General features: G+C 43.7%; 1 protein-coding gene across 8 annotated transcripts in view; it reads left to right on the forward strand.

The window, feature by feature from the left end:
- The window catches only part of PHACTR1 (phosphatase and actin regulator 1), a 341,429-nt gene that overhangs the window by 171,698 nt on the left and 146,346 nt on the right, over positions 1 to 23,385 (forward strand). For 2 of the 8 annotated variants that reach the window (XM_080380481.1, XM_080380482.1), the window contains exon 1: positions 1,192 to 21,245. The exons of 5 other annotated variants lie outside the window; for them this stretch is intronic. In XM_080380481.1, coding sequence (XP_080236607.1) covers positions 20,816 to 21,245 — 430 coding nt within the window. In that variant the 5' untranslated portion in view covers positions 1,192 to 20,815. Of the gene's footprint in view, positions 1 to 1,191; positions 21,894 to 23,385 lie in introns of those variants that run through there. One more of the 8 variants, XM_080380483.1, reaches the window with a different exon arrangement.

Consider the following 23,385-nt stretch of genomic DNA (forward strand, 5'->3'; position numbering starts at 1 on the left):
TATTATTTTATGATCAACTATGCCTTACTGTCTTGCTTTTTTTCTTTTTTCTTTTTTTTTTTTTTTGAGGGGGGCATAGGGAACAGTAGATGACTTCCCTGCTGAATATTTTATCTGTATCTGAAAGAGGTGAATAGGAAAGGTGTGTGTTTAAGCATATGAGGCTTCTGAGATATCTTAGTTTTGATTAACAAAGAACAAAAAGAACTTGAAAGTAGTGTTGTATCTTTGTTAAATATCCAAAATAAAAAATGACTGAGAATAAGGATGGGGAGTGGAGGAGGGGAAGGATCTACACTTTTAGAGAAGAAAGAAAATAAAGAAGCGATGGCTTTTCTCCTTTCCTTTCTGCTACCATAAGCAGTTCTATAGAGTAGAGTGAATGCTGTACCTAACCAAGTGTACTTTCTGTTTCCCAAAGGCCAAGCTAATCTACTCACTGGAGATCTGACCCAGATGAGTTATATCTCCCGGGGAAAAATTCAGGTCTTGAAATAAGCATTGAAGGAAGATTGGTGGGATCATTAGTATAGAGGGGCCAGTCCACACTCTGCCACTGTGCCCGAGCCATGGCCACTCATACTTTAAATTTGCCTGTTTTGCTCTAGTTTTTCATGGACATAATATGACTGCTCACCACACAGCAAGCAAATGACCCTGGGGCAATTTCATCTGTGCAGGCACCCTGATGCTTAGGATGTGAAGTGAGCGTAGTTCTTTGAGGGGAAAGATGGGCTTAGCTTAGTGACTATTATTTGTTATTCCTTTTTTTAAAAACAGATCTCAAGCAAGAGTAAACGATTTAGCAATGTTGAACTCGATAGACTTACACTGTCTTACACTAGCAGTGTATCAAGCTAATTAGTATGCTGTTCTGCATATTTATCTCAGCGTGAAGGAAGCTTTGTCCCATTCACAAGCCCTGTAGATGCAGTAGCTCCAGGAGCGACTGACCCTCACTTAAGAAACGTCCTTTAGGCATGAGATGGTGGTTTTCTCCCTTCTGCCGAAACAATAAACCAGCTGCAATGATGAGTAAGTGCTGATGTCCTTATCAGTTATTTACAGATGCCTTAAATAGGAGAAGCACTGAGAGTTGTTCACTCTGGACGCCATGGTGTTGAATGGTGATTTGTTGGGGTTTTCACTTAAAAAAAAAAAAGAAAAAAAAAAAAGAAAAAAAAAAAGAAAAAAAAAAAAGAAAAAAAAAAAAAGAAGAAAGAAAGAAAATGAACCCACCACCACCAGTCTAGAGTGGGCTGTAAGGCACCTGGCCTTGGAGAACTGGCAGGCTAAGGAGGGTGAGGAGGAACAATCTTGCTAAAATCAAATTGTCAGTACTAGCAGTTAGAGGGGCTGAACAGAGAAATTCTGTGTGGGGACCAAACCAGTTTGAAGGATCCGTATTTTGAGTCTCTGCTAGCCTTCACGGTAGGCACTACAACTCTTACCAAGTCCACAGGCTGCCCTAAGGGATGGAGTGCGAGTGGGGGGCAGCAAATTCACGCTCAGCTGTGGCACAGACTGCGCTGTCTGCCAGACCCTTTCCTAGTTAGAGCAGGATTGTGTCCATCCATTGGGTAGGTTGCCCAGGAACTTGTTTTGTAGAAGTGATTTAACTAGCAATCAGCCCTGCATGCGTTCATCCTTTTATTTCTGAGGCATAACTTTTCAGGAGAACAGTGGTTTTGGTGTTGTTTTTTTTTTTACAGCCATTAAAATTGAACTGTTATTTTGAAGTCTTTGAGACCTCTTGAGTCATTTTTGAGTGGTTTTGACCTGGTTTATATCCGAGCTTTCTTGCTTACAAGCTGTTTTTCCCAGAAGAGGTGCTGTTATAATTGCTGCACTTGCAACCCCGCTTCTGTCACTTGTGTGACTCTGTGTCTCCAGGAGTCACGCTCTGCTGAAATAGAGCTGTTTCTCTGCTGTCTGGTCATAAAGGCCGTGGTTTCAGCAATTGTATTTAAAAAACGGGATTAAAATTGGTGTGGTTTAGGCTTAATTTTACCAAACAATTGCTGTTTTGTTTGCTAATGTGGCCAGCGGGACACATCTTAAAGGGGTCTGCCTTTTAGAAAATTCTCACCCCTTGCTCTTGAAAATCTGTAGTGTGCTTCAAGTTAGGCCCCCATGTTGCTAGTCGTATTTGAAGACTTGGACCTTCAGGGTGGCCTTTTTTATTAGTTTTCTTTTTTAAATGATCTTTCTTTGAGACCTCAAGGGAGAGGCAAATTAATCATAATCTGGTGACATTCCATTAGGGAAATAAAATTCTTTTTGAAGTGTCTATGCAATCATTACAGGGAAACTTCCATTTTGTCAACACCTCAGAGATTAAACATGGTAAGACAGTGAAAAACATTATCCTTTTCAAGAATGCAACAAAATATTAACTTTGTGCTATGAATTAGTTTGAGATATACCTTACTCTCCTTAAAACAGATGCAAATTATATAGAACGGAGTATTGCATCAGTAGACATAAGGTGCGTGTCTCTGTTTCTCAGGACAACTTTTGTGTTATGTGAATGTCCATGGTTACAGAACATGGGTATGGTGCCTTCTCTGTGCTCCCAGCATCTGTCTGTAGGGTGTAACTGGCAAAGCAGTTGAAGAGGTAACTGGTTACACGTGGGAAACTAAAACGGCAGCTCAGGGGAGCGGGATATTGAGTTCGGCACTGAAGGTAGGCAGGGACGTAGCGAGCGTGGCTGGCGCTGAGTGTTTGAAGGGAGGGGACAGGTTGCTGCTGGCTTGCTTTCATCTCATTCCCCCGAGCTGGCAGTAGCGTACCTGATAGCCATCTCCAAAGGAGAGTGATAACATGCCATTACTCAGCCTTATTTAGGGCTAGGGAGAGAGAAATTGTGTATTTATAGCTTTCCTAATACCTGCCTGTTCTTTTCCATGTGTTGGCTTGTCTTTTTTTGAAAGACTTGGAGAATATGTGTTTTCTGAGCTGCATGCTTGCCATTTGGGGTGCCAAAATTGGATGCATTCCCTGCATCTGAGTGGGGTGGCTGTTCCCTCAGTGAAGGCTCCCACTCCAACCAGCCTGGAAAAGGAGAGTCGGGAATGCGTGTAAGCTGTTGCGTTTTTCTCAAAGCAGCGGTGATCTTCTGACAGCTGTAGGCTGACCCTTTGCATGCGTCCCAGCAACGCAAATTTCTGCCACTTGTAGTGAAACGCCCAGTTGCCAGAGGAAGGAGGAACTGGACACCAGTTGAAATTCAACAGGAATATTTTCGTTGGCTTTACTGGGCAGGATCTAGAAGTCTACCGTCATTACTTGAAACTGAAATTGCATTCTGGCAACATGTAATTGAATGCAGACCTGAGCACTCTTGAGATGATAATGAACCACAGAAGCTCAGGGTACTAGATTATGATGCCAGCTCTTATGGTAGGCATCAATTTTTCAATTGTCTTGATACAAATGAGTATCTCACACCATGCTAAAATTGTGTTTCTGCAGCAAATCAAAACTGAACAATAGGATTTATGTATAGATAGATAAATCGTAGCTATGCTTAGCAGTGCTTCCCCCACATTTTTCCCCGTTTCACAGGGACGGTAAAGTCATTAATCTTTGCTAGTAAGAAGCTTTTAAAAAACAAGAGAGACAAAAAGCTGAGGGAAGTATCAACAATCCAGTGTTCAGAGTTGAAAACAGTTCCTGACAGGAGCCCTGCCTTATTTAAGCCACTTCAGAACACGTTACCAAGAGTAAGAGAGGGGTGGATGGGCAATGGTACCGCTAGATTGCACCTGCTGGACCCCAGAGCATGCTTTTCGGCTGGTCAGGTGAGATTCTGTGTGCAGGAAAAGATACACGCTGAGCCCAATTGGGGCTTCAGGTCTCTTTTTGTGAGAAAAAGTGTTCCTGCGCAGGGGAAAGAGGCGCTCTGCAGGGCCAAGCCTGCTCCGGAGGGGCTGGGCAGCCGCTGGCGCTGCAGGGAGCAGCGCTGCTGGCAAGTCATGCAGGTCTCAGGCATACACTGCTTTCCCTGCTATTGTTTCTGCTTGGCTTTTAAAATGAAAGCACTGCTTTACGGTTTCTCATGTCCCCCACCACTTAATATATTCCCTGTGAAATGTAATGGAAAGTTACTGCTGTAATTAACTCATTGATTGTTTAAAACAATTGCTAATTGTACAGGGCTGGAAAGCTGGGAGGATCTCACTGTCACTAATGTGACTGGATAATTATAAATTTTTCTTTTTTTTTTTTTTTTTTTTTTTTTTTTTTTTCTTTAAAGCATGTTTTCTTTGCAGGAACTTTTATTTCTGGCCAGCTAACTTTCAGTTCCCACAAATGGCAGATGCAGGCAGGCAATCAGCCCTGGGGCAGTAAATGGGATGAAGATATTTCAGACCTCAATAACTCTGCTCCCTTAGGGACACTCTAGACGAACAATGTATTCATTTTTCTATGTAATACATGCAGGCTAGCAAAAAGGTCCTTATACCACTGGAAGCAGCGTATTTGGGAGGCTTCTTCTGAGTGCCAGAATATGGTTCACTTGTTCTTTTTTAGAAAAGGAAAGAAATGAAAGAAAACAAATATCCTGAAAAGCCACCTCTGAGATGCTGCTTCTGCGTCTTGGCATAAAAGCCTGTACACAGCCTGCCACAACCCACACACGCTCAGTATTTCTTTGCAATAGGCAGCACAGTTGTTAACCACTACCACAAATCCTGGGGAAGCTGGCACACGTCAGCTCTTCCATCTTCTGCTTCTCACAGCCACTTAACAGTACGTCTGCATGGCACAATGTGGTAGCACAGTACTTCATCCAGATAATACGTTATTCTCCATGCATCCCTGCGCAGCACTGCATTGCTGTCTGTGAGTATGTCTCTTAAAGCAAATGCAGGTCCTGAGGCCTTGGAGTAGTAGCAATTCACAGCCACTTCTTGCAAAGGTGTTGGGAGACTTCCGAAGTGAATTGTCTACAAGGACTGACTGGAGCCACCAGAAAAAGCAAGCTACTCTCTTCTGATGTCTGTCTTGCAGCTACAAGACAGCAGACATCCCCATCAATCTATGCAAACCATTTCTGTATCTCAGTTATTTATCTACAAAACAAGTACCTGTTTGTCTGTAATGGGACAAGGACTCTTTCTGAGTCTTTACTGTAGCGACTAACCCTCCGATCTTTCCTGAGGCTTCCAGGATATATTGTGGTACAATTATAAATGGCAAGATTTTCTTCGGGGGCTCGGTCTTCATGCAGTTTAGCTACGCTTTAGGTATTGGTGTACCTTGAGAGATTTTTGCCATTTCAGTGATGCCCTAATAATCACCATGTAATGGGCTCATGCTATCTAAGGACTGTATTCAGCTATCCTTGCTAGAACAGAGTAGTACCTTTTCCTCACTCTGCATCCATAAAGTAATACCAGTGTCTAAAGCAAGACATATAGAAGGCCTTCTTTATGTGATATAAATTTCAAGAAAATCAAACATCCTCTTTGAATTGAACTTCTCGTGTGGCTGGAGAGCTTGAGTGTGTTTTTTCTTTGAAAATGACATCTGTAGTCATGGGTTCACTTGCCTCATACTGAGCAATGCAAAAGGCATTATACAGCAATATTTGCATATATTTGCATCCAGCTTAAGATGACAGGTGAGTTTAATTATGCATTAGTCTGGGCATTAACTTTATAGTAGTTATTTCATAGCTTTATGGGGAAAGGCAATGCTGCTGAAGAGTATACCCAGATTCAGTAGGATGTTCTTCCCATAGGGAAGGGTCAAAGTGAAATTTCAGTGTATACAGAAGGAGTTTCCAAACAGAAGTCAGTCTGGGACATCTGTTTGAGGAAAGGCCTCAAAGTATTGTGGTAAAGGAGCACGTTTTTTAGGAATGAATTGTGCCTGGCTGGTTGGTTTTCTTTTCATGGCAAATGCACTGATGGTGTAGCCTTGGAGCTATTGACACTCTCAGACTTAAGGCTGGGAATGCAGTGGCAGACGGGGACTTGGGGACAGGAGAAACGTTCCTTGGTTGCCCTTTTTTCATGAGAGGAAGGACAGGGGGTTTGCTTATATAGTATCTTATGGCCCGAAATTGGTAGTATTAGGTTTTTGCAAAGAAAGTGTATTCTCCATAGATGTCCAGTTTGACTAGTTGAATGCATGTAAAAGACAAAATTTGTTGAATGCTTATTTGAATAATTCTTTACCAGCTTAGCGGGTTGGAAGTACTCCTCCCATTTCCATTTCAATTCTGGTATCAATGACTCCCTTTAAAAAAGCCTAAAAAGCAATGAAGATTCATTTCATTAGCCTAGATCTGAACCTAGCCTTGAATACTATGTCCTAGCCTTGAATACTGTGTTTGTTTCCATATGGTTTTGAGAAGGAAAAAGTAGAGGAAGGAACGAATAAATTCTAAAACTTTCTGAACATATACCAACATGTAAATTCTATATTTGAATCAAAAATTGGTGCTAGTGACCAGAAATTAAGATTTTAATGCTCTGATCTGAGAAACTATCTTGAGTATGATGAGAGAAAAAAAATAATAATTTTAATTGTTAATGGGGGAAGTAGTGCAGGAAATGGTTTTGCAAAATGGCATTGATCTAGACTGTAATTAAATGACGTCCTAAAGAAATGAAGAGAAGCTCAGCATAGATTTAGTTTTTAAAGAAAGCTGGATTTAGAGTGCTCCAGATGTTTTGCTTAGAATAAGCTTCATTGACCTGGAATATCAAAGTGTGCCAGTGTACTCACTGGAGCATTGTTAATGTCTCTGGTTGGGTTTGTTTTAGGCTCTTTGGTTTGAATTTCAATGTCATTAATTTTGTGAGCACAGTGATCTACAGAGAATGTTTAATCTATGGAGATTAAAATTATAAAGGTGTACCATGCATCCAAACGCAAAGCTTTGCATTGTGACTTTTCCCTATTCTGTTTTGGGTTTAACTAAGTCATCCCAACTGTGTAGATCCATTGTTTCCTGAAAACCTATTTTTGCAAGGCTTGCATTATCAACAATCTCCATTAGGACAACTGTGTTTGACAAATGTTTTCCCTTTTTTATAAGGCCTGTGTCTTATCTGATGTGTCATACAGGCACCTTTTTTAACCAAAGTTATCAGAAGGTGATGCCTGAAACTATTGAATAATTACCAAAAAACGTCTGTAGTCATCATTAAAACCATAGTTAAACAATATTTGGTTTGTGTTCAGCCTATGTGGGTTTTTTTGCCACCCATCCTCCCAACCAGTAGGCAATGGGAAGTTATTCATTTACAGAATGTTGGCAAACCGTTTTACAGTGTCTCTCATCTCAAACAGTACCGTGCTGCTTGTCAACAGAGGCAAAGGAGTCGGGCTCACCGCACCTCCTGTGTCTACTGACGCGTGGAAGAACTACCCTAAACTTTACAAGTATCTATCATGCACAGGCAAAATGTATTTTCCTGTTCCAAACAGAGTTGCTTCTGTGAAGCAGTTGAGCTCTGTGTTCTATGTCTGAATGACCACACTCAGTTTCAAAACCCGTGAACACAAAGGTCGTGGACATTCTCCTTCATGCCTCAGGATCCATAGGACCATGAGTCTTCCTTGCTATATTCCCAAAAGCTAGCGTTCTCGTGGCAACTGATTGTCCCTGGGTGATAGGTCATCTTGTCAAACCTAGCATCACCAGCTCTAAAACTGGACAGCTGTAAGCTTTTTGGGATCCTGGGGTTATGGATTAGAAATCTGGGTGTTTGCAGAAGGGTCCCAATGTCACCATCACTGTGTGGCAAAAATGCTTTTGTTACATGCTCAGAGTCAAATGTGTCAGGAGGAAAAGCGTAAAGATAATATATTTATTCAGTCCATGGACTTTTAACAACAGAAGAAAACATCAGAAAGACAAGGTAACAGAACACAGTGGTATGCGTGTGAGTAAAGAAGTTCTTTGGCTGCTCTGGCACCTTTGCTGGCTCCTATTTTTTTTTCCTCAGTCAAGCTGCAATCCCTCCCCTTCCTTTGTGGTCCAGAATACCCGCTTTTCTCTGTTCTCCTCAGGATGGGGAGGAGACGCAGAAAGAAATGAAGGAGAAGAGTTCACCTTCTCCCGTGCCATCCAAGGCTAGACTGCCTTTGTCTCTCCTTGCAGAGCTGCGTTTCGTTCTTTCTAGCCATGGGGGCTTTTCCTTCCACCTCCTCCTTCAGATGCTTTGATTAGTGTTACTTGGTTATACCTGAATTAGCCCGTCCCTGCCTTGGAGACACTCACAAGACCTGAAGACTTACTGCTAAACCCCACGCTTCAAAGTTCTTATAATTGTAACTGTTTTATGGGAACATTGTCAAAATGCAAAATCTGATTGTATGGACTTCCCAGCCTAGAAGGCGAACTAAGGACTGATTAACCTCCCATCCGCTCTCCTCTACACCATTGGTTTTGTAGTCATTCTAAAGACCCAAGGAAATCCATGTTTTAAAAGTTCGCATAGTCCAGTTACTCAACATGATTATTCTGCTGCAAATGCCTGGTGTGGTTGCAGTGCACAGGACATGCAGAACATGCAGCAGAGAGCATTGTGTAGTCACTGCGGTGTGTGGCGTTTAAAACCTGTGCTGGGCTGGTGGCAATGGCAATGAACTGCATCAGTATAGCCCTGCTGATGGGTCAGGTCACTGCAGTTTCTCTGGGGTCTCTGTGTGTTAGTTCCCTGCCTCTTGTCCTTGTTTTATTGCTTTTCTTCTCCCAGGCTCCACTTACTTAGCTAGATTCCTTCTCTCCTCCGGCTTTCCTACATCTTCTTGTCCCCTTAAGTGTCCGTTCTCCACTACCTCTAACCTTTTCTCATATACTGCATTTACTATCCCCAAAATGTAAAATCCAGCGGATTTGTAATTCCGAGTTGCTCAACATTTCTGGTAAGGGGCTGAACTACCATTGTGGCTTGCAAATACCAGTGCTTCTCTGACAGTAACTCAGTGGAAGAGGCAGTTGTCCATTGCGTGTAGATAACATTGTTTACAGCCCTTGCTAGCAAGCCAGAAGCTGACACCATTCCCTGGTACCAACATGCCTTCTTTTTCTCCCTGGGGGGATTTGTGAGAGCAGAAGCAGACTCTTGAAAGATGCTGATGAACATGGTGGCTAGTAAAGGGCACCTTATGTTCATTGCTTCTTTATATAACTGCAGTTTTGCCCAGCAGGCACTGTGCCATTTCTAAATGCCCAGGAAGGAAGAACTGGCTTGTAATTGAGCGTAGATTAAAATAAAGCTTTGGCCCATACTTTCCATAAGGCACTGGACAAGCTATGCCATCTTTCTCTTTGTCATATTTAAATTATACTTTTACAGTTGTATCTAGTTGAATCCTAACCTTTTCAAGGCGGAGCTGTATGAACAGTACCTCGTTTAAAGCACCTCCTCATGCACTTTGAGGCGCTTATTACAGATAATTACTTGTGAATAAGCCTTTGTCCCAAACAGCTTACAAGGGACTAAGCTTATTCCATGCAGCCTGATGAAATAAATCAGGTGGCATTCACATTCAGTTGGTACTGACTTGACCTGAAATCAACCTGTCTGATATAAAGATGAAAATCTTTCCATATCATTATAAAACCCCTTCAACCATTCATCATCTCTAATCGCTAACTTCATCATCCCCTAGCTAAGCAGTGAGCAAACTATTCATAATAGCTTTATAATAAGCCTCTTCATTCTCTACAACCTATATGTTTTGTTTTCTCACCTTCTTTGCTTTTAAGTCCTGCTTTGGTCAGAAGAACAAGAGAAAGAGCAAAGCAAACACTCGTTCCTCATTACTGATCCCTGCACTTCCACTCGGAGGCCACATTGGCCTCACAAAATTCCTGCTCCTTTCCCCTGGGCAGCTGCAGCTAGTGTCCTGTATTGTCGGGGGCTGGAAGCCTTGCTCTTTCCCCCTCTGCATGTTTCTGTTCAGACATCAAGAGTGGTGCCTCAGGCAGCCAGAGCAGCCCTTTCTTGTGTGATACTCATTGTGTTTCCCAGGATATTTGTCTTCTGGAAACCAGAGTGTGGAGGTGACATTCCTTCAGGTGGAGGTGGTTAGGAAGTGATGGAGGAACTTCTATCAGGAAAGGTTACAAGGCGTAATTGCAAAACGTGCATAGTTCAGGATTTCTTGAATGAAGTGGCTAGAAAAAAATGGTGAAATATGGCCAGAAAAAAAAAAGCAGTGCCTTAATATGAAAAGCTTATTTGCAGCTTATAGCGCGTGAGATCGCTCAAGAAGAGAAGCTGCAGGTGCCATTAGGAAGAAAGCCAGAAGGCTTCCCTGGAGAAAACTGAAAAGCTGTGTATATTCCCATGAGTGCTACTCGCCCGCTTCTTACTGAAGGGCTGTGGCATGGTCACATCCCACCGGAATATCTCACCAGAGTGGCTGAAAGCCGTTACCCTGATGAGCAGGCTCGGTCACTTTGCAGTTGCAGAATGTAGAGATCCACTCGCACATCCCTGTGAGCTCATCTTTGGCCCTAGGCTGCCTTCGTGTGTTAGCACAAAGGATACAAGTCAGAGAAAGATATTCTTGATTGAATGTTTTAGAATCGTAGAATAATTTAGGTTGGATGGGACGTTCAGAACTCAAAACAGGTCTAGTTAGCTAGGTTGCTTGAGGACTTTTCCATTCCATCCTTAAAAACCAACAGAGATGGAGATTTTACAACCTCCCTGGCAACTTGGTCTTATGCTTGCTTGTAAGCAAACCTGTTGTGGTGTGAGGAAAATATCTTTTCATGCAGAAGAGAATGGAAACTGTGTTCTCTCTTGAATTGCCTCTCAGTGTAGTCTTTAAATAACACTTAAGAAAGTAAGTTCTTAGTTGTTCATGGTGATGTAAGGAACATAGATGTGTTTGTCCTCTTAGTATACATTTTGTTGACAGATTTCCAGTCATCACCCATGAAGTGATTGAAAGCTTCCATCTGCTATTGGTCTTGTGATGCACTTTAGAGCCTTACCAAAGTCTTGAAGCACCAAAGTCTTGAGGCTGGGATGCTTTAAGCTCAGAGGATTACTGCACTAGAGAAAACTTGAAGAAGATCATTAGGACAAAAAGTCTGTTAAAATGTCAGAGTGCATTGTATACTGCAGTCTTGAGCTCTGCTGGGGCCCCTTGGAATTTCTGTAATACAAAGTAATAAAAAAGATCTGCAGTGGGTTTTACCGCTATTTTGCTGCATTTCCTCCACTGTGAATGAAATGCATATTGTACTGCAGGCTTTCTACTTCAGCCTCCAGTCACGTGTTCTTCCCTGGTTTCAACCTTTGGTAAAAGCAAAATCCTGCTTTTTGTGCTACCTTTGTCCCCTGGAGACTTCGGTTTTGGCTGATAGGCATTATGGATCGTGCAGGTAGAGCAGCTGGATCCGTAAAACCTCGAAAAATAACAAATATGAGGAGTAAGTTATTATTTCTTATGAATAATTTACATACGGGATGGCTAAGATTTTGAAGACTACTGTAGGTACGTGGTTATACGTTATGGCAATGCATCATTGAGAAAGCTGAATTAGATTTTAGCTGTTAATATTTTCTTCTTTTATAAAAAGCCCTGAAAAATTACTAAAATCTAGTCTGGATCTTGAGGCTTTGCAATTATCCAATGGGCAGATGTTAAAGAGCTCTGCAAATTTCACATTAAAATATGTTCCAGGATTTCAGCAAAAGCTGATTATACAGCTATTTCTTCAGATCCTTTAGCACACTGCAGCTTCTTTTGGTGACTGCCCTTCAAGGTTTTACAGAGGCAAACAATGCTTCATGTGGCCTTTTGTCAGCAAGATGTGTTGATGGCACACGTATTGCTGGTGTCATAGAGACTCGCCTGGTCATGTTAAGCTCTCGGGACGGCAGGGGAGCGATGACGTGGGACTGATGCAAAACTTAACTTTTCCCTCTGTGCTTTGTGCTTCGTACCAGTCCCCAGTGAAAGTACGAGCAGCGACTAAGAGATAGGAGTCTGATGATGAAAAATGACTGGACTGCAGTAAGGGTAACAGGGGCTAAAAGGAGGAAAGCAAGAATCCTCTTTTGCTGCTTTTCTTTGGAGAAAGTGAAAAGCTCCTCGTGCAGGTTTCTTTGCTGTTCAGAGGAGCCTCTGTTTATAACTGGAGGAGGAAAAGACTGAAAAAGATGCTTGTTATATTGTCAGAAGCTTCTTGCTTCATTTCGGTACTGCATGCTGCTAGCTCACTGGGAGATATGTATAGGAACTGCATGCTATTCCTAGGGATTTGTGTTGTCTTTTTTTTCTAATTTGGGAAAAATGTGACTGCGTATTGAAGCGAGGAGATTGACAGTGTGGGCTGCTGTTGGGCCCAGTGGAGGCAGATGCTTATGAAAGCTTCCCCCTACAGCTCTGCCAGCCTACGTACCTTCATCGTCCTTTGCAGCTGCCCTGGTACTCCGGGTTCCTGCGCTGTTCGTGTGTAATTACAATGTGCTTTTCGTGGTGAAGCCTCTGAAGGTTGGGAGGGTCTGTCAGTTCAAAGGCACCCTGAAAGTTCATCTGCTCACAGCTTTCCTAACCTTCTCTCTGTTCCTCCTCCTTCCCTTTATCTGCTTCTCTTCCAACTGAACATTACTTCCCTTCGCCTCCTGTTCCCTCCTGAATCTCTGGTGCCTCTGTTACACCTCACGGACGTGTAGCTTGCTCCTTCAGCTCAGCCCCTCGTCCTCCATCTGAGCTTGGGCAGGGTTTGACTTGACTGGACTTGCCATCTGCCTTTCCCCACATGTCCATCTTCCAAAGCTTTTGCATTTTATGACTTTCTCAGATTGCCTGAGACGCAGCGGTGCTGGAAACCACAGGAACCATAGTGAGCTGTTAAACTGAAATGAAAACTCATTAGTTTTGTGTGGCTGACCCAGAGGCCCACAAGAGATGTGCCAAGTCCCAGGCTGTTGGCCTGGAAAGTTTGGGTAAGAGTGTAAAACCATGTTACTGTAAATGAGCTTTTTAGGGCTAAGTCTGCAAAACTTACCCTTCTTCGTTTGCCTTTTTTTGTGTGTGTGAAAGTGTTCCCTAAATGACTGTGCTTCGTGCACAGTCATATCCCTGACCTTCAAGTAAACTGTTCTGAACTACAAGCAACAGACTTAATATGAGTCATTTATAAAGGCAAAAAATCCAGTCATCCCTATTATGTGCTGATCATAACTTTGTCCGCTGTAGGTTGGTGATCTCAGTAGCCAGTAGAGAGTCTCTGAGATAATAGCCATCCATTTAATTGCTTTGAAATAAATCTTTTGGTCTGTCTAGCAATTTCAAGCCATGCTTCTTACTTATTTGGATGTATTGCCTCACCAAAGATTGCTGCAGTCTGATCCTTCTCCGTAAGTTTGGCCTAAGAAGCAACAATAAAAGTAAGGATTATCAGCAGTGAATTTTAGTCTGTGTATATTCTTTGGGAGGCCATGCTACTTGATATCATCAGGAATTAATTTGATTAGTCATGTAGACAGAAGTGTGAGGGCAATTTGTGCTGAGAGCAATGCTTGTGCAAGCTGATTGACTTCATGGCAATTGCCTGTGATGGAAAGTTTAGTGTGACCTATTTTCTTAAATTTTCCTTAAAGCCAGATGACTCAGACCTTTCTGGAGCCAGGGCAGACAGAGCACTGCTGTATGGCTCAGTCCCTGAGTTCTTGTGACAGGGAATGGGAAGTCTTAGACCTCTGGGATTTCGTGATATTCATGTCTATCCCACGCTGTAGAAGGGATAGAGTTTCAGGATATCCCAAGTGGCAGATCTGGAAAGACCGAGGTTTTCTCAGGTGTCTCAGTTTGATCACCCAAGATTTTCAGGCAGTAGCAATTACAAGTAGATTTTTTTTTTTCTCAGCAGTGTCTCTTTTTACCCTCGTCTTGAGACATGTGCAATTCTTGAGAAAAGAGCGAGAAAACCCTAGTGGTGTTCTGAAAGATGATGACTGTGACCTGCTTTACTGAGCTTCCTTTGCATGCAAGAATCTACAGAAAATGCTGTTCCAAGTCAGCGGTTTGTCACACACAGGAAACTTGATCAGTTTTACAGCGTTTATAAAGTTTCTTTGTTGCATGTTGCAAATTCGGGGCTTCTGATGTATTTTCCATGTTAAGTCGAACATTTGATTTTGTTCAAACTGATGTCCTTGTTATGAAACACTTAAAATGCACCTCTCTGGAATCCTCCTGTTGCCCTCTTTGCTTTGCTTTTCAAACACGTGGTTTTACTTGGAGCCATCAAACCCACAAGTGCCTGGTTTCTGTGTCTGTAGGAAGCGGTATGAATGAACCCATCATGGGAGAGCAGTTCTGCCTGTCTGCCACCCAGAGGTGGCCAGTACTTGACTTGATTTACTTTAAAGGCTTGGACTCCTCTGGACCATCTCCCTCCCTTTTTCGTGGCTAGGAGCATTTCTGACAAGAATAAGTCATATTCAGTTTTTCCCCAGGGGCTGGCTAAACACACAGGCATGCACACAAGCATTTTTAGTGTGCTGTGGAGGAACATAACCTTGTGAGGAATTATAGATGCAGCCGGATACCTGACTGTGGGTTTGGTTTTGTGGGGGTTTAAAAAATATTTTTCTGCACTGATCCATAAGACAGCTCTGGTTTTGATGGGAGGAAAGCAGAAGGTGCAGAGCTGGCTCTGTATTTACGAGCAGAAGGGAAAAGGTGTTTTGGGTGGATGGGGTGAAAATCCAATGTGTATTGGACTTTATTATGTCAGTGTCAGGGAGGGAGTAACTAGTGAGGAAGCAGCTGCATGTTGTGAGTCTTCAAGCTACCAGTGCTATTGTGTTTTGGTATATGTGAATTGCTGAAGTAGCCAGGCAGAACTTAATCCAGATTTCTCCTTGGTTTCAGTCTCATAATTGCACGGAGGCTTTTGGAACTACTTTTTGTTAACTTTAAAATTGCAGTTATATCTAAACTGAGGGTGCAGGAGTGCTGTGCAGTCCCAGTTAATGCCTCTGCTCTACGTTGTGTCCGTTATCAACATAAAAGTGGTGTGTAAGCTTCCATTCCTCTGGCAAGCCAGTTACGCAGGATCTGCAAAGTGCTCCAAACAGATCACTAAAACCCCAGGGCATGCCACATCTCAATTTTACCAAAACTCAGAGTGGATTTTCTAAGATGGGAGCTGATGACCTCGTTAGGGCTGCAGTGAACTGGTGGCTCTGGTGCTAGGACTTGCAGTGACTTTGCTAAAGCTAGAACTTCACCTATGATTTCAGAATGAAGATTGTCTCTTCCTTTTGAGGATCATCTAGTGCTAATGGTTGCTTGCTCTGCTGTTTTACAAATCCAGACTCCACATTGGTTCATTGCTGGTGTTTACCCTCAGCTTCATCAGGCCTTTGTGTGTTAATTACACATATATGTTTGGGCATTCAAATGGCAGCTCGGCGACGTTGTGGCTGTCCTGCTGGGTAGGATGACGTCTTCCTTTTTATCCTTAGAAGTCCTTTACAGTCAGGAGTTCTTCACACTTGCAGCTAACAGGTGTTTCTAAGCTTATGTGGTTTTTGCGTGTAACCTTTTCTGTTCATTTTTATCACAACCATATGGTATCACTTTGAAATAAAGCTGGGCTTCTCCTAAATAAGGAAAGAACTCCATCGTGGCAAAGCATGTGTATAGGATGTGGAGAGTCCTGCAAGTAGAGCAAGAATAAGCCGTGTGATGCCTCAGCAGCCTTGCTGAGTATATGAAGGCCAGGAAAGGGCATTTTCTTTCCTTTTCTTCTCCCTTCAGTTTGCTTTTGTTTGTGCGGTACTCATCACCTGGCTCTCTTGGGCTCATGGCTGCGAGGAGTAGCTGGGATTGTTGCTCAAGAATGTGTTTATAGCTGCAGAACTAAAAAGGTCATATTCTATTTTGGCCCGCAGGAGTCTCAGGCTGATTCCCCCTCCTCCTTGCCCTCCCAGTTTTGCTGATGTGCCGTGCAGTAAGCAGAAAATGCAGGAATACTGCCAGCATCCAGCACCCTGGAGCCCCCGCCACGGGCCAGCGTCCTGCCACACAAACTGCCTGGCAAACAGAAAATACTTGGGTAGCCAGCTTTGAGTTGTGGCTTGCAAGCAGAAGGATTCTCCGCCTGGCCACAAACTCTTTTGGCAAATGTCAGCTGTCCTGAGGTGCCTATTGGGGCATTTTGTGGCAGTGAATAGGAGATGCTGCCAAAGGGGGTACTGTGTTAGTGGCTGGTTGTTGTAGTCAGTGGATCAAATTGTATGTGTTTTCCTTTTCACTCCAAGTCGATCAGCTTGTTTCAGTATGTGTAATACAACATCAATGTATACGTTAATCACCAGAGCAGCTGGTAATTAGTTAATTTATCTTTTATCTCTTTTTTTTCATTCTCACTGGGATTCATAGTACAGTGGGCAGAGGAAACAGGAAGGAAAGGAAAATATTTCAAAAAAACTGCTAAGTACAGGGGCATCCCTGCAAAAACATCACTGCCTAAATAGGCTGTAAAACAAATTAATCACAATGATTTGGTTAGAAAGATTAAACTGCTGAGAAGTGACGCTGCCTTGTTAGACTTGCATTTCCCTAGCATTTTCACCTGGTCAGTGCCAGCTTCTTCAGGGAAATGCTACAGCTCTCTAAGACAACCTTTGTATTGAAGGAAGGTGGCTGAGAGGTTCCCACAGGATCTCTGATATGCACCTATTTGTGCTGGAAGCAGGAGGGAGCCTGTCCTGCCTGCACAGAAACCTCCATGTTGTTCAGCTGGGGGGCTGCAGGGCAGACTTCAGGGGTATCCTGACTGCAGTGGGCATTCCTACAGTGCCACGGCTTGGAGAAAGGAGTAGGAGGAAATCTTTTCTGTGGTGTGAAGGATGTGGAAGATTCCAGCATTACTTTTTTTTTTTCACAGAGATTGTTTGAGGGCAGAGTGTCCCAAAAGAGACTCCCAGTCAGGTGATCTGAGACATGGTCCAGGGGAAAAAACTGAAAGACAGGCTGGAGCCTCAAAGATTTTGATGCAGATATGGATCCATATCTCAGTAGTCCTCTGTTTAAAAGGGATGCTGCTTTCATCTCTTCTCTATGGACAATGGAAGTGGCACTTTCCTTAAAGCAGGCAAGCTTTTGGCTGTATTCTGTTTTGGCCACAGAAAAGATGGATTCCTCTTATTTCTTTATCTGATCTGTGGTACTCTGCAAATGCCCAGCTCCATTCAGGATACCCCTGAAGTCACTGTCAAATAACCAACTGCATGACATCCTCTTCGTTGGTTTTGTTGTCCAGTGCGCAATAAAATTATGCCAAGTTTTGTAGCTGCATATTGAGGCAGTGAGTTATTTATTACACCTTTTTTTTTTTTTTTTAGTTATCTTTAAAAACAAGGCAAAGCAAGTAATTTTCTGCAGAAGTGTTGTAGTATGTTCATTTCACATTATTTGTCCTGGAACTGATTAGCAGCAGCAGTTTTCACCATAATTACACAGATAATAATTAAACATATTTTTGTTTTATGAGCTGTGGCAAATTCAGATTTTTTATAAGGCAGCTCTTAGGAATGAAGGCAATTTGCATGTTATAGCGAAGTACATGTTAGAAGAGACATACTAGCAGATGGCTTAAAGGCTTGTTTGCATTCAAAATACATAGCACCTGCAAGCAACAATGCACTGGGCTTTCTCCATGATAATTTGGGGTTCTTACCCACATGGAATCAGTGTTACTCACTGGACCAGTTATTTAATTCCCAAAGGGCCCCAAACATGCCAGAGCAGCTGGGCTTCTACAGATCTCCTGGGATCTGTTTGCAAAAATTCTGTCGGTACCCATGATGGTTGGTGATTCTTTCATAGTGCAAAGCACATGTGAAGCTGGACAGAGTCATCAAAGAGCTTTTGACCTGACTTGTAGGAATAGTTACTACAGTTTAACAGGTTACTGTTAAAGTTACTCCTTCCAGTCTCTGCCTGAGAAAGGGGATACTCCTGGCCCTTTCTAAAAGCTGTTTGGGGTTGGGAAATAGTAATGGTTACTAAAAATGCAGGGGTTTGGATACCAAGTCTATTTTCAGATCTCAGTTGAATTTTACAGTTTTAGAATAAAAAGAGTTGGAAGAAGAGGGATAAATACTGTTGAAACAAAATCCAGTGAAACAAAAAAGCTTAAGTTTGGAATGTGTGAACCATTCAGATTAAGCCTGATGGACCATGTTTTTCCTGTTTCCCCTCTCATTTTGCTATAAATAGTAGATCACTGTATTTGAACACTGTGTAAGTGTTGCCTCTGTCATATACAAACACCTTCAGGGCACCTTGAAATATGGTTTCATAAAATTTATCTGAAAAACAGAAACATCTACATCTCTGTTCTTTAGCCGAGGAGCTGAGATATCAAGATATCGTAAACAATTTGTCCAAGGTCACAGAGGGAGACTGCAAGAGCCTGATGACCTGACCCAGTTTTTGATGTCCTAAGTCCTACCCGATTCCTGAACTACATTTGCCTTACAAGACCAGCTCTGCTGCTCTTCAGCTCTGCTGATTATATCACCCTAGTCACCTTTCCTAAAACAGGCCAGGTACAACACCCCAGGATTGCCCTGAGATAGCAGGTGTGGTGTGCCGGTTTTGAGTTCACACCACATTTAATTAAAAGTCATATTTCCCAAATTCAGGGAAGTTCACGTTTGAATGTGCTTTCCTTTCCCGACCCATTTCTATGATGCGGCAGTGCCGAGTACCGGTGATAGCCAGCCGTGAACTCTCAGCAAGTTCAGAAGGTGAATTATGGTCATGTCTTCTGCTTACCTGATTATTTTCTGAATCACAGCTGAACTGAAGGTGTTCTCAAAGGCAATGAGTAAGTTAGAAGGAAATCCACTGCGAGTGTCTGAACTGCTGTGTGACTGGTGGAGGATCAAACTCTTCTCAGCTTTTCCTTTCCAAACGTGTAACAGAGCCAACATTGTCTCAGCATCAGGCGTTCAAAGGGACGACTTCTCAGTGCATTAACTCCTAACTATGCGATACGCACGTTTGGAGAATTCACCTCCTTGTTCCTGCATAACTCTGCGTTCCCTGTTCTCCTACCACTTATATGAAAAAGGTGATAATTTTAGATGAGCAACACATGCAAAATCAAGTCCTTTGGGGCGATACTTAACCTGAGGTGGTCGACTCTGTTCACCATAAACCTGTGTGCGTAGCGCAGTGTGCAGGATGCTTTGCGTGGCTTAGTGAAAGGCATGTTTCTGCTGAGAGCATGCTTCTGCCCATATTTCCATGGGATCTGCTAGCACCTAGTCTGACTTGTGAAAGCTGCCGAGGAAAGTGAAGCCTTGCAATTTTTGCCATGTGTGACATCTCAAGGTTTCAACTCCCAGGAGTGCCAGGTGAGAAGTCAGACCTGCATCAGAATGACGCAGAACAAGTAGGTCAGCAGTTTCGTTGCATGCATCTTCTGTGTGTGTGTGTGTGTGTGCATGCGTGCATTTGAGAAAATGGAAAACTGTGGCACTGAATCCTTAAGTTTTTGCTCGGTCTTTCTTTAGGCAAAAGTCTGTCTGTTTCATGTGCAGTTGAAGAGAATCAGGGCTGTTTTGGCCTCCTCTTGCAGCAAAACATGTGGCAACAATATGTGGAGATGGTAAAGAATTGCAGAATGAGTGGATTTCTTCTAAAGGCGAGCAAGGGCTTTGGCTAAAAATAAGGAGAATGGTATTATTCTTTGCCATGTTTCGTCTGCCCCAATTGCACTCTCTCTGCTTAGTGCCTGCCAAACGGATAGCTTGCTGAAGATTTAAAGGAGCAACACTCACATTCCTGTAACAGCTACCAGAATAGCTGAGGTTATCATCTCTCCTTCAGGCTTTCCTTCCCAAAGCCTGCAAGAAGCAGGCATCCTCACCCCTGCTCCTCCCTTTGTGTCACAAGCGCTGTCCTGAGCTGCTGCTTCGGCAGGTTGGACAGCCATGCTGGGAAAACAGACAGCACATTTTGGGGATGGCTGGGCAGCAATGGATTGACAGAGCGTCTGGCCAGAGATTATAATCCCCTGCAGGCTGGGGAGCTTTGGAAGCGTGCTGTCCGGGCTACAAGCACCCGGGGTCATAGGGCTGCTCTCTGGAGCAGCTGCAGTTTTGGACAGGAGGCAAGGGAGATGAAGAAGGGGGGTATTCATCCCCCAGATAAGCAGTTGAAATTAATTCCGATTGTCTGTGCCCCTCCGGTCAGCCTTTGCCTCAGAGGGGCCATCCCACTGCAGGGGGGCTTGGGCTGAAGTCCCAGGGCAGAGCCCCACAGGGCCAGGGCAGGCACCCCCTCTGTCCTTTGGAAGAAGCAAATGGGGAGAAAAAGCAAGAAGGAAAAGCAGGAGGGGTTTGCCGGGGGGCAGTTGGGGCTTCCTGGGGCACCTGAAGCGGAGTGGCCCTGTGCCCCCAGCGCCGAAGGGGGTGCTGGGGTGGGGGGGTGCTGACCGCCCGCTGGCAGCCTGTCCTTTGTGTGTAAAATACTAATTACGGTGGGACAGGCTGCCACGCCGCCCCAGCGCGAAGGCAAGGTCGCCGTGTTTGCCAGGCTACAGAATCACGGCACACCCTGCCAGGGGACCTGTGCCCGCCATCCCTGGGGCTCCAGCCCGGCACGGGGCTCCGGGGGGGCTTGCCAGAACAGGGGGAGGAGGGCACGGAAGAAGAGGAGGGGGCAGGAGGGGAAAGCAAAGGGAGGCTCTGTGCTGCTGGGACGGGTGCAGGCGGCAGGGCGGCCGAAGCTGTACCAGGCTCCGCTTCGGCACCGAAGGTGCCCGGTGGCTGAGGGTGAGGCTGGAGCAGGGATGCAGAGCATCCTCCAGCCAAGCCCAGTGGCTGCGTTACGGAGCAGGGTCGCGGAGGGCAGCAAGGCTCAGGCTGCCTTCTGCCTGCTCTGCCTCCCGCCTCCCCTCCTCTCTCCCCCAGCCCTCCCCTTCGTCCCTGTTGTGTGTGTGGCAGCTAAACACCGAGGCGAGAGGGAGCGGATGGCGGATTGCACGCACGCCAGGCAGCCTGGGATGCTTGCTTTTTCTTCTTCTGGCTGCAGGCAGGGCTCGGTTTCAGACATGAGTGAAGAGAAACCTAAAAAGAAAGCTTTCTATCTAGTGAGGATGAAGCCACTGAAGGAGCCCACCACCACTAACAACAATGTCTCTTTTGTGATACACTGTCACATAGGCAAGGAGATCAAACACATTTGCAGCAACTGCAGTCGCGGGGAGGAAGCCCGTGACGGTGAGTGCCGAGATCCTGTGGGTGTAGGAGAGAGGCAGGGGAGCGCGTTTGCTTGCATGGGGGGTGTGTGTACATGTGTGCGCTCCCATCGGAGGCTGGGATGCTCGGCTTGCCCCTCCACAGATCCTAGGGAAAGAGGAAAGGGAGCGCGGGAGGAATGTGCTGGGCATTGATTCAGCCTGTCGATCAGAGAGATGCCAAGAGGGACAGGTCCCCTCATTTGCCACAGAAGCTTTGTGCTAGCAGTTTAGGCACCAACTCTTTCTTTTTTTTTTTTTCCCTTTGCTTTCTTCCCCCCAGTTGCTATAGAAATTGCTGTGTGTATCAATTGTGTTTTGTTCCCATTCCCATGAATTTTAGATCAGGGTTTTCTGCTTTGATACATCAACTTTTTCCTTGTCGTGCTGCAGTAGAGTTTGCTGGACTTAACTCAGTATCTGGAAGGACTGGCTTACCTGGAATCCAGCTAGTGTGATTTTCACCATGCTGTCAAATGCGTGGGGGAAATTGTATTTTTATTGGAATTAATATAGTGCTCTTCATCAGACAACTGTTCTCTTCCCTTCCCCCTCTCCTTTTGGGACTGAGCAAAACCTCCAGAGGGTATTCAGAGAGTGACGGTGTAATCAATCACAGGTGTTGCTACAGGTAAGTATATGTTTTTTATGTTTCTGGGCATGCAAATATTTGAGGTCAACAATGACAAATTATTTAGTTTTTGCCAAAGCCAGCAATTAGGAGAAGCTGAGAACTAAAAGGAGCATAAAAGCATTCAGGCAAAAAACAGCCTCACAGATGTTACCCCACATTCTTGTTCAATTTTGTATTACTTCGTTTTGCTGTGTGGTTTTACATGTTACTTAGGAGTGAAGGCACTCGACTTTGGACTCCCTGTTAACTGATGTAGTAGACAGATCATGTTTTCTGAAGGTCAGGGAAAGGCTTTTTTTCATGATAAATGTGAATATGAAAACGTTAACGTTTTCTGAGCTAAGGTTCTCAATAGTTGTTGGCACTTCATTTTTCAGCTTTTGTTGCTGAGTCTGGTTATTATTATTATTATCATCATTATCATCATCATCATCATCATTAATTATTTTAATTAACCAAAGCTGCTTTCATTTGCTCCATGCAAAGGAACAAAATATTATTTGGGATGTGATGGTCCTTTGTCAACCACAGGTTTGCAGTTTAATGAAGTAACTGTGGTTTTGGTAATGTCTCTTCAGAATTAGCATCATGCTAGTGTGATTATAGTTTCGTTTGATTAAAAAGCAGCTAAAGCTGAACTGAATTGCTTTCAGTGAAAAGGGAGAAGACAGCCCGAGAAGGCTGGAAACCCACAGTGGGTTAAGCACTCTTACTGCTTGTAGCACTACAGCAGAAGGAAGAATCTGATGAATGCTATGCAAAATGTTGAGTGTTTTCTTTCCTCTTATGTTCTACTGGTGACAGCAAGCCCCACAGATATTAAATGAAGGGCTATGTGCAGCAGCAGGTACTTTACACTATTAACGTGGTTTATTTATCCTTAAAAGCAAATGAAGCCATTTGTTAAAAATATGCTTTCCTAGATTAATTGAATTGACCTAAAACTCAATTGCATCAACATCTTTTGCTGGGGTTTTTTGCGACCTTGTATTTGAAATCTTAGCTCAGTAAGAAAAGAACATTGCTTTCCTCCCTTTTAATGCACACATGTGTATGCGTGGATGCTTATGAATGTGTAACTCCAGTTACTTGTACCTCTTAACAGACTAATAGGTATGTATTTAAAGATTTTCGTTCCTTTTTTATGTTTGGTTATTGAGCTTCAAACCATTAGATGCTCTGAGGGGAGTGTATCCCTCTTGACAGGAGATAATCTAATAACCCTACAGAGGCAAAGAATAGAGCAGAAAGGCTTCCAGCCAGCAGGCTTCCAGAGCATCTCATCAGTCTGTTTTTACCCCCTCCTTCTGTGGCATTGGATTTCATTCCACCTCATGCAAATAACTTTTGTGGTTATCATTTTAAAAGTACATAGTATTGGTACAGCCTCAATACTCAATTTTCCACCGGCATGCACAGCTGTGAGTTTCTTTCAGAAAGTAAAGAAACTGTAGTCCCAGATATGCTGGCTGAGCATGCTTGCTGGCTT

Source organism: Falco punctatus, assembly GCF_963210335.1.
Source record: "Falco punctatus genome assembly, chromosome: 3".
NCBI lineage: Eukaryota > Metazoa > Chordata > Aves > Falconiformes > Falconidae > Falco > Falco punctatus.